General features: G+C 44.2%; 1 protein-coding gene across 4 annotated transcripts in view; it reads right to left on the bottom strand.

The window, feature by feature from the left end:
* Sts (steroid sulfatase) overlaps positions 1–17,054 on the bottom strand; it is a 177,680-nt gene that overhangs the window by 41,494 nt on the left and 119,132 nt on the right. For all 4 annotated transcript variants that reach the window (XM_010611155.3, XM_010611156.3, XM_010611153.3 and 1 more), the window contains one exon: positions 113–250. In XM_010611155.3, the coding sequence (XP_010609457.1) occupies positions 113–250 (138 nt within the window). The remainder of the gene's footprint in view (positions 1–112; positions 251–17,054) is intronic.

The raw sequence follows: 17,054 nt of genomic DNA, 5'->3' as shown, positions 1-17,054 counted from the left end.
CACGAGGAAGTCTTATACTGCCAAGCAGTGCAGAGTGCACAAATCTCTAAAACCAAGAAAAACGCAGCCTACTATTGCTCCGTGAGCACTGGTCCACGCCGCCACGTCTCACCTTTATAGATTCCGTTGCTTCCTCCATGCATTTCTCCCTTGGTCGTCACTTCTTCTACATGGGCTCCTTGGTCCGATGTGAAGTAGACCAGGGTATCCTCGGACAGTCCCAGCTCATCCAGCACATTTAGAACTTGCCCTGGAATACAGAGACAGACTTTACTTTAGAGCAGTTTGGTCATCATGAAGCAAAGGGAGGTGACTGCCCTCCTCAAGTGGCGAGTCCATTCCTCAAGGCAATACTTGTGCTGAAATGTGATGGTATTGAGAAAGACCAGCCCCACATGATTCTTAGGAGGGTCACCAAGAGAGGGCACATCAGGGCTCTCCTCAGCTGCTCATGGTTTTGAGGTTCCAAAGGAGTAACCCCACCCTATGAGCAAATATGTCAGGACAGATTTCACCTTTCAACATTTGCAGGAGACACCCAAATCTAGAACCGCCTACCACGCATAGCAAGGTTTCTCACACCTTCTTTTTTCTGGTTCCCACCTTCTTTCCGTGGGCTTAACACTGTCCACTGCTCCAACAAAGCAGCAACTTTAAAACAACAAAAGCAACAGCAATAACAGCAAGGATACTTTGTGACATCTACTCATGACTCTCTACAGCACCAAAGGTGTATTTCGTTGTATTTTGTGTTCCCTGGTGTAGACCCCAGGGAACCCTTGGAGTCAGAGCAGTGGTTTCATTTTGCTCACGGAGAAACATTGTTGCAAAAAGAGAAGAGCCCTGTTCAAGTTCAGACACATAAGAAGCAGAAGAACCAGAGAGCAAGAGTTAAGTCTGAATCCAAAACTCAGACTCTTCAGACTGCCCAGATCAGGGGGTGGACTTAGCCAGCCACCACCCAACCCACCGAGAAAAAGATCTTAAAGAAGCAAAACATACATTCCTGAGAAACATATGGCCACACCCATGGATGGAATGCTACGACTGACCATGATCTGAAACGATGCCTCTCCAACTCAAGCGAGAAGAGGGAAAGTAGGTATGGGATGATTGCTAGATGAGTTTAGCCACTGAATTAATAACTGCTCTGTATGGACAAAGAACGCGTGATTATTGACTATAGTATTACACTTCTACCTATGCTTAAAATTTTCCATGTAAAGCCAGGTGTATGTAGCCGTGCCTGCCTACAATGCTAGCAAACCAGGGGGGAGGCAGGAAGATCTCAAGTTCAATATCAATCTAGGCACCTTAAGGAGATTCTGGCTCAAAAAAAATTTTTTTTTCTTTTTTTAATTTAATGAGAAAAACAACAGGCTGATCAGGAAGCTACTGTGGCCCTTTGAACAGAAGACAACGGTGGGCCACTTAGAGAGGAACAGTACATAATTTCCTCACAGATCCACAGAGTTACACGCTGCCTATCTGCAACGTAGTAAGACGGTCAATGCAGTTGGACTTTAATCGGCACAGCAGACTCTGGTTCCGTTATTTATTTACTTAAATTGACAAATAATAAACGCACATATCCATGACGTTCTGAAACCGGTATGAGGTTGTGGTAAAAAAAGTGAATATTTGGGGCCGGTGATTTAGCTCAGCAGTTCAGTGGCCTGCCCTGCAAGCGCAAGGACCCGAGTTCAAGCCCCGGTACCCCCCCCAAGAAAGTGAATATTTAAGTCAAAAATGGAGTAGAACAAAAGACACGCTGCCATGAACCCCCCTCAAAATCCACGCCCTCTCCTTCCTTCCTTCGAAAACACTTGCTCCCTCATTCCTGCCACTTTCTGAAGCAGTTCTGGACATCCTCTTTCACAGATGTCTTTAGTTGTACCGCCGTCCCAGCTGCCTCGATGTCCTAAGTGGGCTCAAACATTGATCTTTCATGATCGCTCTGATTTGGGAAACAGAAGTCGCAGGGTGCCAGATCTCATGGAAAAGGCCACAGTGCCATGTCTTTACTGACTTTCCATCGCGTGGCATTTCACAGCAACATTCACTCCCCTTTTTTTTTTTTTTTGTACATTCACATCTCATAAAGAAGCTCAGGAAAGAGAACTTTTAGAAGTGCTTCAAAACACAGCAGCAATGATGTTACAAGTGTACTCGAAGCAAGGAGAAGGATTTTGTGGGGGTTCATGACTATGTGTCTATGTGGCAAATTTTAAACATTTGCCACAAGGGTTAATTCTGCTTCACACTTTGTTGAAAGTTCAAATCAGGGAATACATATGGATATGGGTATTATCTACTGAATATTAGTAGGGAGATTCCTCAAAAATTTGTATTACGCCGTTAGGGTAAGCCTATTCCAAATTCTCCCTTATAGCTTTTGCTTTTAAAAATATACGGGACATTATCAACAGCGGGGAGTACCCCACAGCTTCCTTCTCCGATCTAACTGGAGCCAACTCGTACCTGCACAGCCACCGCCTACTTTCTACCTCCAGATGGTCAGCTCTCTGAGATTCCACCTCACTCCAGAAAGAACGGCTGCCATCAAGAAATCACCCAACTTGCACCTTTTCTTCCTTTTTCACATTATCTATTATACCTTTTGATCCTGATTTACACTTTCCGTTTCTCACTCCAGAGAAACTATTCGGTATTTACACCTGTGTGTCCTGTTTTATTTCATCTTACAGGGGAAAAACAAGAACCAGGATAAGTCATGTAAAGGTACAAGATACCAAAGATGAATGTAACTATATGGTATGCCTAAAATGTACCAATAAAGTTAATTTATAAAAAAGCAATCAATCAGTAAGAAATTCTGGCAGGGTTGTGGGGAGAAAAGAACGCTTCTCCACTGTTGTTGGGAGTATAGACTGGAGCAACCACTGTGTAAATCAGTATGGAGGTACTGCAAAAAACTAGGATTAGGAGTTTCATTTGTACCAGCTACTCCCCTGCTTGGTATCTTCTAAAAAGAATTAAAGGAATCATACCACAGTGATATATGCTCACCCATGTTTATAGCAGCACAGTTTTTAATAGCTAAAACTTGGAAACAGCCCAACTGTCCATCAACTGGACACTAGATAAAGTATGTGTGGGTTTTTTTTTTTTTTAATGGAGTAGTAGCCAGTCACAAACAATGATAAACTAGAGACATTTATAGCTAAATGGATTTCACTCTTGAGTGAAATGAACAGGACATGTGTAAATATCAAATAGTTTCTCTGGTGTGAGAAACTGAAAGTATAACTGAAGATCAAAATGTATAATATATAGTGTTAATTATTATTATTTTTTTTTACATCCCCTATCCCTCCCATGCCTCCTTCCTCCCTTCCACCTCTTGGTTCCCTCCCCATTTGAGAAAGATCCCTCGCCCGACCTCCTAGTACCTCACCTACATTTAATTTTGTGTTTAACTGTGGGAGAAGTCCAAGCCTGGCTGGGCCAGGTGCGCCGCACTACTGTCTCCACAGCTAACTTGGCGACCTTGCTAAGGCGGAGCTAACTCACCTGTGGGTAGTGCCAACAGGCTACACCTCCGGCCCTAGTCCGCGACTTCTTTGCCTCACCCAAGAAAAATCACTCTGCCGTGTCTGGCCAATAAGATATCGCCAAATGTTAAATGTTCCTCACATGCCCCTCCCCCATGGTTCCCCATATAAGCCTCTGCATTTGCTGAATAAAACGGAAGTGTTCCAGAAACCTCCCTGGAGTCTGCCTCGTGATTACGTGGCTTGCCCTCGCCATCCATGTTTTCGAATCTTGTTCCCTGAGCAGGCTCGCGGAGGACAACGTTTAATGTTTAATTTGGGCCTCTGGCATAAGAGAATCTATGTGCTACGTAAGCCTGTGGGTCCGATTCATTTCCCTTGGCGTTATGGTTTCGAGGTGCATCCATTTGCCTACGAAAGCCTTGCTGGTGGGAAATAAGGGTGGTGATTCCTCAAAAGCCTAACATTAGAAATCCCATTTGACCAGGCTATTTCCTTTCTAGGTACCTTCCCCCAAAGCAGTGAGACATCGTATCACAGGGATCCGTGCTTATCAACGTTTATAACGGCACAATGGACAATAGCTGAAGCTTGAAAATGGTCTGTCGGCTCATGATCAGGGCTCGTGCACATTTTTTCCGTCCATATCTCACTCCGTATCGCTCCCCATGCTCTCCCGAGCCGGTAGGCAAGTAGCTTGTGAGAACAGCAAACCTTTCTCGCACCCCTGGAGGTCGTGGGTGACATCACTGATGTCCTCAGGGAAACCACACCGGGATTAGGTTCATTCAATCACTGTATCGTGCCCAGGGCAACTGAGATTCCCCAAGGACACCAGGCGTCCTTTGTAGTGGAAATAATTGAATACAAGATGCTAATGCATCCTATGCAGCAGATAGATCACATCTGGTCAGGACAATCTCCGTGCCTCAGTTTCTGGAAAAGGGGAGGAAGAATCACAGAATGCCCCACCCCTCAGACACATATAGAGGCGGCAGAGATGATTTCTGATGCAGAAAGGACACCCAAGTCGCCTGCTGCAAGCTCACACGTGCTAGTGGATCACAAATGCCACAGGGTCGACTAGGTTGAATAGTTCTCAGCTTTTAACTCCAGTGTTGAACCATTCTCAGCAGCCAAATCACACACAGTAGCGCGGGGGCTCAGGACCCAAGAACAGGACACTCAGGCCCATGTCGGTAGTTTCTCTCCCGTGACACATCTTCGGCATACAGACATTTACCTTGCTCTTATCTGGTCCAGGAAAGCAAACCACCTGTGCATCTGAGCTCACCTGGCTGCCGGGTTATCCGGCTGCGATACTAATTTAAGCCTTATTTCTTTGAAAATGCTAATTAGTTCCAGGAGTGGAAATAGAAGCCATAAGCTGTAACCCTCCTCAGGCTTTGAAAGAAAAAAAAAAAATAAAACGATGCTTTTGGTCACATAACAACTTCTGTGTGCAACGACACAGATCGAGGCCCCAAGGTTTCTCATTCACATCCTGCAGATAATTCAGAGGGAAAGGGCAAGTAACCGAATACCTGTATTTCAAAAGGCACTCGCCTTTCATCGACTTAGAGGAATCTCAGCACAAAGCAAAAATGCTCCGGGAAAAGGGCTTTGCAAAAAACCTGGCTCTATAATAACTTCTGTGCAGATCAAAGCCCACCCAGAAGAATTTGTCCCCGCCTTGTTTACGATCGCCATCACCTTGGAGACAATCGACATGCCATTCCACAGGGAGGTGGATAACTAAAGCATGGCGCTTCCCCACAATGGCAACACAATCCAGCCCTAAAAGAAGGGAACTAGCTGGCAAAGGGCCAGAGTGGAACTTTAAGTGCCCATCCTGAAGCGAAAGAAGTCAATAGGAAAAGTGAACGCAGGATACAGCCTCGGCCGTATGACGTTCTGAAAAGGCAAAACCATGCAGACAGGAAAGGTCTCTTCTGGAAAGAGCGAAAGACATCATACGACAGTGATCCATGCACACCCAAGTTTATAGCAGCGCAACTCAAAACAGCTAACTCTTAGAAGCGGCCTATTTGTCAATCAACAGATGAACAGAAAAAGCTCAGTATTTACACACAATGGCGTTCTACTCCGCTGGAATGGAGGATAAAGTTGAGTCCTGCATAGGGCGATGGATGCACTCAGAGACCATAGTGCTAAGTGCAGTAAACCAGACACCCAAGCTTTAATACCGCACGGTTTCTCTTCTGTGAGAAACCCACAATATACATAAAGAGCCAGATAAAAGAAAGATACCAGGAAGGGGGAGATACATGCTGGGCAAAAGCCAAGGAGACCAAGAGATGGAGGAAGAGGAAGGGGAGGAGATGTAAAGAGAATAAAGATGCATTATATATATATGCGCCAACTTCTGGGGAGGAGTAGAACCATCATGAGTGGCAAATATATGCTAATAAAAACATTAAAATTGCGAAAAGAGAATGGTTGTCAGGGATTAGAAGGGAGGGTGAGTTGGGGGTGGGGGAGCACCTGGGTTTCTAGGGCAACAAAAGTGTTTGGCAGGGGGCTGGAGAAGACAGGATCAGGATGGACGTGGATTCCCCACAGCCATGGAAAGCGTACTTTAAACAGTGAACTGGAGGGCCGGGGATGGAGCTCAGTGGTTCTGCTGCCTGCGTTACAAGCGCAAGGCCCTGAATTCAATCCCTGGTAAAAAACAACAACAACAACAACAACAAAAAACAACTAAATAGAGAACGGTAATATACACGCTGGACTTCCTGGAATAGCAACCTGTCCGTATTGGCTCACCCGTGCCGACACCCGGACCGCGTTAGTCCTGATGTAACAAGAGAAACTACGGGCACCCAACAGGAAATACATGACAACTTGGTACCGTTGAGCTTCTCTGTAAACCTAACTCAAAGTAGGCTCTTCATTTTCAAAGTGCGTCCACACTGCAAGTTTGACTTCTTGTTGGCCTCAATCTCTGATCTATTCGCGACAGGGTCCATCCGGGTTGGGGGACCGCGCTTCTCCCCCAGACCCTCTCTCCTAACGTATTTCCTTTGTTTAAACCAATGCATCCCGATTACTGTCTGCCCTCTGGTCTGTTTCTTTTCTCCAGAAAATAATACAGCTGCATTTATACACAGACCCTGTCAACTAGTATTTCTTTCTCCATCTCCATCATGTCGCTGCCCCGATACAGCCTCCGTACCCCAATATTTCAATGGACCACTGCCACGCATTTAATGGATGCTCATGCTTATTCCGCCACCCAGAGTGATAATTCGGCTTATCATCTTCATCTACAAGCGGGTTGGGATTAATACAGGTGAGAGCAGCTGAGACCGTCGCGCAGGTATGAGTGATGGAAAACTCAGCCCGTTCTGCAGAGGCACTGTTGGACTTCTGATTCCCTTTTATTCCTTCCTTCCCTCAGCAGACGTCTGGAGGACCTGTACTATGCCCATTCGTGCCACAATCTCATTTGTAAAACCCAGAGCCCAGTAACCATTTAATTTTCCATAAGACAGGTCCTATCGCAGGTCTAATATATTTCTCTCCTCAAAATTCCGAACAGAAATCTCCCACGGGAACAGAGGATGCTGTATTATTCTTTCTCTAAGAGCAATAGACTGTAAGTCAGGGGTCTGAAAATATTATTCTTCAGCAAGGTTCTTGAGGCATAATGATACCAATTTATATAGGATGATAGTTTTGAATTACCAGTGGTGGGCTGCAGGATGGCTTAGAAATGAAATGTTTCATTTCCACAGCTCTCTTACATTTTTTTTTTGCCCCCGAATGAAACAAATACAGACAAGAAGTGATTTCTAGAGAGCTTTGTTATTTAACTACAGGCAACGGGGGCCTGGTTATTACCAGCAAAGGCTGTCTGAGCGGACCTGTGTTCATCATAAAGAAGAGAACTTGGAAAAAGAGGAAATCTGGACTCTTCCCCTACTGAGTGCGGATGTGGGTGGCAGGGAAAGCTAAATGCCACTCTGGACAGTTCATTTATTGCACGCATTCCTTGTACAGCAAGTTGCTGCTCAGCGTCTAGCAGGGCGGGTACACCACTCAGGACACGGGAGGGTTTCAAATGCGCAGCTGGGATTTTAGTCTTCGGTGAACGAGACTATCATCTCAGCAACACAGGAGGCTCAGGCAGTAGGATTGGCAGTTCCGGGCCAACAAGGGAAACTTAGCAAGACCCTGTCTCACATTTACAAAAGTAAAAAGGGTCGAGGATGTAGCTCAGTGATGGAGAGCTTGGCTAGCAAGCCTGAGTCCTAGCATGATTCTACTCCCAGTAAAACAGACAGACAAATTAAAATAGATTTGTATCCTTTTTTTTTTCTATCTACAAGATAGGTTGATTCAAAATATTGAATAAAATGCTTTTAAGTATGTATTCACATTGTTTTGAAGCATTGGGCTCCTTAAACAAAATAAAAGTTTCCTTTTGGGGGGTACAGTCTTTCCTCCTCCTATTGGCAGGGAGGCCGAGGGTCTCCTATGCTGTCTTCTCGGCTGAGAGAGATGAAGTCCTTGTACCTCCCTGTGTGGGTGAGGACTCCTCTCAGGCCACATGAAGTCGCTGGTGCTGGTGCAGGGCTGTGGCCTTAGCTGCTGTCCTCTGATGCTCTCCTGAGCCATCTCTCTAGCGGCCCGGAGAAATCCTGCTGTCACTGGCTGGGGAGAGGCGATTCTTTGCTGGCTTACATGGTATGAGAAGCGGAACCAATCTCCCCACATCAGGACATATCTGTCTCAGCAATGTCACACAGATTTATCATCTAGTCAGACACAGCATCCACTTCGTGGTGGGGGACAGTATAGCATGTTTCTTCCTGAAATAAGTGCGCAGGCTGTCCTAAACTTCAGTGCTGTTCTAGTCCCTGCTATGCAGTTCCAGAGACGTAACGGATGGGCCGTTTGCAAGCACCTGATTTATCAGTGGGATAAACTCGAGCTCAAAAGGCTTGTCCGTGCCCAATACGTTCATGCATGCAAAAAAGTTCAGTATCATTCCACATCTGTGGAGCGCAAATAAAATTTACATGGGATAGCATCTCACTCCAGGGAGAATGATCATTATTTAAAAAGAACTCCAAACCAGAAAATCACAAATGCTGGCAACATTATAAAAACAATAAAAAGGGGATAGATACTATGAAAGATGGGATGGAGATTCCTCAGAAAAGAAAAAAAAAATCAAAACTAGAACTTGCAGATGATGCAGCCATCCCATTTGTGGGTATGCACCCAAAGGACATAACATCAGCATCCCCGATGGATGTCTCCACGTCTGTGTGTACTGCAGCACTGTCCACAATAGCTACGCTGTGCTATTCTCCCCGGGTGTCCGTCATCCGATGATCGGACACAGACAATACGGTCTCCACACGCACTGGACACTCCTGAGTACACATGCAGCAGGTATCATTCACGGCGAAGCGGAGGGAGCGGAGGGGCTCCAGGTTAAGGGAAATAAACCACATGCAGAAGGACAAGTACTAAAGTACGTGCTCTCTCGCAAATGCGGACACTTAAAAGGCGTCAACCTGAGGGTTGAATGGTGAAGACCAAGAATTGGGGAGGGGGAGAGCCCAGGAGTTAAAAATGGGAAGTTAGATCTAGTCACAGACAGTTAAGAACAGGAAGTTTGGATCTGCACGTTGTAGGCATACATGGGACTTTCTCTGAGACCACTGTTGATACATACATTAGGAGATGAAAGAAAAAGATGACACAAAGGAAAAATAGCCTACCACCAAATTAAAAAAAAAACACCCTCCAATTAGGCTTTATCTACATTCTATAAGCTGGCTGAGAGAAAAAATAAAAAAATGAAAGCATGACATGCTGTCTTTGGAGCAGTTTTCTTTTTCTTAACTTCTCATTTGTTATCTGATTTCAGGGTTTTTTTGTTTGTTTGCTTTTTCTTTTAAGGAAAGCAAGCAAAGTGGTATAATAGTCACACAACATGTGCGGTCTTGCCCGTTCCTTTTCTGCATGAATCAGGCAAACGTCAAATAATAGCGAGGTCTAGAGAAGGGACGCACAGGACGTTCCTGCAGGATGGTTTCAGAGGAGCAGCAGGAGGGTATACACTACCACAGCACGGATTACCTCCTCCTACATGAGGAAAGAAGGGTGGGTTCCAGCGGCACTAATAAGACTGAGCTTGTGACAAATGGATACACCTACGTCTTGGGCAATTCTACACTGCCTGCAAGCACATCTGCCTTCCGTACATGACAGGACAACCGCCCTTTCTTATCCCTATGTGGATAAACTTGTCCCTAATGACGATGGGTCCACAAATTCAATGCCTGATCTTGCTTTTCATCCACTCAACCAGACCCACCAAAGATAATGATTTAGAGGCCGTCTCTTTGGTTATGCCATTCGCTCCCACATCTTTTATGGAACATGAAAGTCCCATTCCATACGTGTTCAGAAAATATTCCTATTCATTTTCAATTAGCTGTGAAAAAGCAAGCAAAAGCTATAGTGAAGAATGGATTCCATCAACTTACGCCTCCTTTTTTCTCCCCCCATTCACTTGGGTAATTCAAACTAGTAATCAAGACCCTTATATTCAGGATATAGGCTGCTCAGTGCATTGTTTTTTTTTGGTACCGGGGATTGAACTCAGGTTCTTGCGCTTGCAAGGCAGACTACCAAAACCGCTGAGCTAAATCCCCGGCCCAGTGCATTCCTCAAATTTTAATGGGCTGATTCATCAAATAGGATCTGTGGTAAATCAAAGATTTGCATCCAGCTGTTTGGGGTGGGATCTGAAAACTTTAACTGCTAAAAAACACTTCCATCGGATGTCGATGATGGTGACCGTCTGAAGAACTCCCCCTTTGAAAACAAAGTTCGCTGTGACAAAATATGTAATCAACATTGATATATTAAAAAGACAGTTCTGATTTGACAGATTTCCAGAACTATATTGTTCATAAGAGTTGGCTAGAGTTTCAGATCTTTTGTGAATGACTCCTATATGTGGTGCATAACAGGGATACAGTTAAGATTAGTTAAGACACGGAAAACTAAAATACTGAAGCCTGCCATTCCAAGGTGACCCCTAGTTCACTCGGCAGCCAACTTGGTGAGTTCCTACCGAGTGTCTCCAGTTTCCTAGAGACCCAACCTTCCTGGCTGTCGCTGTACCTGATGGCTATGATAATGTTGTGATTTCCTCCATTACACCCATCTTCACCCTCATCAGAGTTGTAATGTGTGATTTATCCTCCTGTATTTGCATCCACTCAAGCCATCTGGGATGCTTTCCAAGCTCCACGCAGGTACCTTCTTGGATTCACAATAACGTGCGCGTGTGTGTGTTTTCCTACGGTGTTGCACTTGCTGGAAATAACTGAACATCTGCAGACAGCCTTCATCTACAAAACTCGCCGGCATCTTCCTGTGTAAATGAGGCAAAGACACCCAGAAGAAGGATGCTGTCTGTTTAATGAAAGGAAACTCCACGTGGGCTCGGCTGTTCCCCTTTGAACACGGCTGTCCTAGCTTCATCAAAAGCACACTGTGATTTTCTTGAGCTTTGCGCAGTCAGATCGGCAGGGACCATTTTGCAGTGGCAGAGTTCAGCTTGAACATGTCATCTGTCTCCTCTTAACTCAGGCATGCCACTCTAATTCCTGCAGTTTCTCTTCTCACAGAATAGAAGGGTTGGGTATATCAGTGCAGCTGTTTGCTGTTGGAACAGTTACCAGCGGAACATGCCTTGGGAAGTGACCCAGTCTTACCAAGGTTAACCGTACACTCACTGGGCCATTTCTAAAACTCAAGTCAGGGTGACGCTCTGGAGACATCGGCTATGTGCTAGCCAGCTTTCTGTCTCTCTTACGAACAAACCTCACAGAATGAGATTATAAAGAGCAAAGGGTTAGTTGGCACACAGCTTTCAAGTTTCAGTCCGTTGTTGGTTTGGCCCATTGCTTTTGGGTCTGAAGGGAAGGAGTACAACATAGTGGAAATGTGTGAGTGATCAAAACTGCTCAGCTCATAGCTGGGAAGACAACAGAAGGAGAGGAAGGGGCTGCATCCCCCAACCCTCCAGGATGACCTCACTTCTTCCCACGTCTCCACCACTTACTGCTCCCAGGACACCGCAGTAGGCTAACTTGGAGACCAAACCTTTAACCCACAGGCCTCTGCTGGACATTCAGATTGCAAACTACAGGAAATCCGAAGGTGCTCTAGCAACATCTAGTTACAGATGCAACTTTGAACTTCCTGTCTGAGCTGGGAGGGTAGAAATGGGAGAAATGAGTAGAGAGAGTCATCAGGGCCCATGAACGGCTCTAACAAACCACGCCTTGCAGAATTGGTGCTTTACCCCGTCTTTCCTCCCATGGTGTTTCCAGAACCCCGATCAGACCTCACTTTCCAGATACGTTCAGTGGTATTCAGTAAACTGTCATTCCAAACATAGCTTTAATCCAAATTCTTGGATTCTAAAATATCTTTCCTTGAAATCGATGACTAGAGAACTCACTGTGCTAATGAGAAGGGTTTGAGGGCTCAGGAATAATTTTTGATTATCACTATAATTGCAATACATAATGAATGCATTCATCCTGGGAAGTTGGTGTGTGTATATATAGTACACCTTAACCCTTTCTACCCCCTCTCCTTCTCTCCCTCTTTCCTCCCTCCCTACACTCCTGGTCCCTTCCCATTTGCAAAAGGCTTCCTGTTATCTGCTTAATTTGGTCCAAGATGTTTGGAATACATGGCCACCTTTGTGTTTGTGTGGGAAAGATGACCATGGTTGCATTTGTTACCCAAACAGAGTTTGCAAACAAAAACAAAATTATGCCAAACACTTCTGCTTGCAAACCAAATTGTTTGCAAACAAAAGTGTTCATGAGCTGAGGAACCACTGTATTTTGCCCTTGGAATTATTTATACTTTGTGTTCTCATATAAGTCATTCTTTCTTGTGACACAAGGACGACAGCTATAACCTGTCCTGCTCTTGCATAATAGCAGAAAGAGAAACTGAAGCCAGCGTGTAGAGTATGTGCAAGGAAGGAGATGACCTTGGCTGTTGACCTCTAACTTGAGAAACCCCCAGACCTGCCCTGCAGCAAAGCCAGAAAGACAGACCTGGGACCCAGGAGCCACTGTAAAACAGAGCCACTGAAAAAACATCATTGGAATAGAGACCTTCCTCCAGGGAGTATGGAATCTGGAGGTGGGTGGGATCATCTTGGGCACGTAAAAGGGAACACAGTAGGAGGCTAGGAAAGACAAAGTGATTGACAGAAGCCAGCAGGGGCTACCTTCAGAGCCACAAGACACTAAGGGGTTTCTTAGCTTTCTGGGAGCCAAAGTGTAGCCCTTAATTTGCATTTCACACAAAAGTAAATTCTGTGGCATGGATTATGTCAGTTAGTAACATTTGCAGTGGTAATAAAGCTATTTATTCTGTCCTGATCAGATTCCTTTTCATTCACCCAAAGCACATGAACTGCAACCCTCTTTGGCTGATAATATCTAGGTAAGACCCACAGGGGTCTTTTTTTTTTTTTTGGTCCCAGGGATCAAACTAGCCACAGGGGTCTTTGATAGGGCTGATCCCTGTTTAAAATGCATGTGTTTACAATGCAACACTTTCTCAGAACGTCCTGAGGATACAGCTGCGCAGAGCCATTAACAGGGAGGCATCTACCTTATCAGAGAATATGGTAATTCTTCAGGTTTGAAAATAAATTCTAATGTCACCTCACTGCTCTCCTTCCCCTTTGCTTAATTGCAAAGCAGAGCTGATCAAAAAACTGAAATGTCAAGTTGTGTAAACAAAACAAAATGGTTTTATTTTTTTCTCCTCAAAGACGCACCCAAAGCTTCATCCTGTCAAAGAAGTATGCTTCCTTCTTTTTTAACATGGGAGATTTACTTGCTAAAGCCCAAATGCATACATGCATTTATAAGACGGTTGTTACTGATGAAATCTGGCAGTAAATAGCAATCGAAGGCACAGGCATCTGACAGGCAATTCCTCCTTCAAGTGGTGAAAGTGAAAATAACGAAAACGCTGTAATTCTGTCATTTTTGTTTACTTCTGGCTATTGTCTTACCTCAGAACAAAAGGAAATATTATGACAAGAGTATTCCTTCTCCAACAGTTTTCTGTAAGTCAAAAGTGTGAATAGGTACAAAAGTTACCCTTGGTGTGGCTGACTAAAAGGAGATTATGGAATGTCCCCGAGTATTTGCTTTAAAATTTAACTATTGCATACACAACAGAAGACATCTTTCTCTAAATTACCATCCAGGGTGCAGTGGCTGTTTGCATCCTTATGTAAACAGAATTCTGCATTAAGTAAGGTGAGCACCTACGTAATTTCAAGAGCGGGGGAGCTCTATTTGGTTTTAATTTTTTGCATCGGTGACATCACAGAACTCAGGGAATAAGATCCGTTTTGTAGTAAGAAGCAAGCAGTCCATTATGGAAGTATGTCCTACCTTATACCTTGCCCTCACTTGCTTTTAGTTTCGGTGGGGAAGTGAAAAATAACACACAAAGTCATCTTGTAAAGAAATATCTCTTTCTCCGTGATAAAATCTCCAAGTGAACAGAAGGTGGTTAAGCCACTGTGTAGCTGTACACCAGGGATCCTGGTACAATTTTAGGAGATGTGACCCAGATAGATGAAGCCATAAATCACCACAGGGTGCAGAAAGCTAGCTCCCTGAAAGCTTTTGGCTGATCCCAAATTCCCTTTCCATGGGTTTCTTGAGACATTGGTTCGCGCAGAAGGTAAGTCAAGGGTCATTTCCAAATGATTTCTATTCTTCAGCACAGATCCTGTTTTTCTCATGGAGAGACACCCAACCAAAAAACAAAACAAAGTAAAACAAAACACAGCAAACAAAGTTCCAGGACCCCAACACGTGAAATTATGCCTGAACATATCTAGGGCCATGTGCTTAAATTTTGTATGAAAAAAATGGACGTGAATATCCTCGGTGGGGTAATGGTTAAGTCAAGACAGGAAAAGAAGTAATCCAGAGGAGCTACAATGCAGTCAACATTCTATACTAAAAGTGCAGCCCTGCCGGGTGTGGTGGCACACGCCTGTCATCCCAGCACTCGGGAGGCTGAGGCAAGAGGATCGCTGTGAGCTCGAGACCAGCCTGGGCTACACAGTGATTTCCAGGTCAGTCTCAACTATGTAGTGAGACCCTGTCTCAAAAAACTAACCAAACAAAAAATAAATAAATAAATAAAATAAAAAAGTGTAGCCTTATAATAGTATCAGACATATAATGATATCAGACATCTATACAGTGCTCCATATGTCCTAGACGTTGTGCTATCCCCAGCAAGTGAGGCCATGGTATGATCCCATTTTTCAGACAAGCGCACAGAGGCACGGAGAAAGAGCCTACCAAGGTTTCCCATCCAGAGTGTGGTCACCAGGCATCACTGCTTAGATATAGAGTGCTCCTCAGACCCGAGCCGCAGAGGAGGAGGAGCCGAGGAGCTGAGCCTTGCCTCTCCTGAAGCCCCACTGAGTATGCCAGACACCTCTATCCCCCACCTCTGGCCGCCGGGCCGAGGAGATACCTGGACCCACACCACAGAGGTGCAGGGGGTCATAAAGGACATCATTCTGAGCTCCAGAAGATAGGGCAGAAATGAGCAACAGGAAGAGGGCCTCTTTGAGGGTCCTTGATGAAAGTTGAAGCCCACTGGAAAAGTGCAGAGAATCTGTGCAATAAAGGCTCACCAGACCACCATAGCAGGTAAGTTGGAGGGGTCACCACCTCCGATCGGAACCTGGACTATCTACAGGGGCAGGGCAGCTGGAACGTGCAGTAGAACCTCGCAGAGTTCAAGCCAGCAGGCGGTCAGAGATCTCAACTTGGGCTTTGCAGCCAGAAACCATCCAGACTCTCAGGGGTCTGCTGTTGGCTTGCCGAGACTAACTGACTTAGATCTGCACACTGCTACCTATGTAGTCTATTGTGACAGCAGAGACATACCCTGGAGGAGGCCTTTCAGTTTTATTTTTTATTTTCAAGGTTATTTTTTAACTCTTATTTTTTTCTTCTTTTCAAATTTATTTTTCTTTCCTCTTTTTCTTCTTTTGTTTCTCTCTCACATTCTTGCTGTCTCGCTCTTTCTCCCATTTTGTTCTACATCTCTTTCCCTTTTTGTTCCTATTCCTGTCCTAATTCAGATTTCTTTTTTTATTTCTTGTTCTTTTCTTCTCTCTTCTTCCTTCTCTCAAATGTGATTAGATTTAAAAGAAAGTGGGTACAGTTTCTACCTTCCCTATTGCTGTTAGGTTGTTCTGTTCTCGACTTTGTTCTTTCACTCTGTCTTTTTGTCTTTTCTTCAACAGTTTCCTGGAGTTTGCCTGATCTTGCCGTGTCCTCTAGCCTCACTTCTAAAGTTTTCCTATCATTCTACCTATCCATCCCTCCCTCCCCAATTCCTTCAAAGTCCCCATCCTAAAGGGTAAAGTTGCTATATTGAACAGTTTATTCAAGATAAACATATTTTGCAATGGTCTTTGATTTTAATTGAATTCACACGCTTAAAGGTGATAGATTAATAACTACCATAAACTGTCATTTTCTAAGCTGTGCTCCATGGGTGCTATTGCTGTTGCTGATTGTATCACTTGGACTAAGGTGTTGTGATTGATCTAATCAGTTGTCCTCCCTGGTTTACTGTAAACGAGATGGACTAAGAGTCATCAGAAACTCAAAACCTAAGACCAGCTATATCTGGCAGCCACCTCTGAGAAGCAAATATTCCATAAGGATTCTAATTACAAGTAACAAAGATACTAAGAATAAGCAATAGTGAAGTATCAACCCAGGAATTCAGTACCAACAACAAAAATAGAAATGAGAAGACACCTAAGCACAGCACAAAACAAAACTTACAGCTCACCAATGGCAAATTCTGGGGGTAACAAGGTGGGAAAGTCTGATAACCACCTGGAAATACTGAACTGATAGATAGCACAAGAAGTAAGAAAATAGTTGAAGGAGGCACCACAAAAATTCAAAACAGAAATAATTTCCCTGATAACTACAGAGAAGGTGAGCAGAATGAAAGACGCGATTAGAGACTCTAGAACAGAAACAGATAACAAAATAGATGTGCTCAGGACCATGACAGAAACCATGAATGCCCATCATAGGAAAGAAATGTAAACCATGAATGCCCAACATAGGAAAGAAATGGAATACATGAAACAAATTCAAACAGATACCCAGGACATTAAAAACTCTACTGAAATTATATGCAGCAGACTGAACCAATCTGTAGACAGAATATCAGACATAGAAGACAAGATGGTTGACAGTGACAATGAAAAGAGAATCACTTAAAAACAGTAAGGGGCCCTGAGAAATTGATCCAACAGCTCTCAGATGACACAAACAATAAAATAAGATGGATAGGAGTCCATGCAAAAGCAGGAGAAGGTACAAATGACAAAAACTGTTCACAAAATTAATAATGGAAAACTTCCTACAGTCAAAGAATTTG

Source organism: Fukomys damarensis, unplaced genomic scaffold (genome assembly GCF_012274545.1).
Source record: "Fukomys damarensis isolate Sample0158 unplaced genomic scaffold, DMR_v1.0_HiC HiC_scaffold_39, whole genome shotgun sequence".
Taxonomy (NCBI): Eukaryota; Metazoa; Chordata; class Mammalia; order Rodentia; family Bathyergidae; genus Fukomys; species Fukomys damarensis.
The sequence above is the reverse complement of the archived record's forward strand: the minus strand, read 5'-3'. Positions and strand labels throughout refer to the sequence as shown.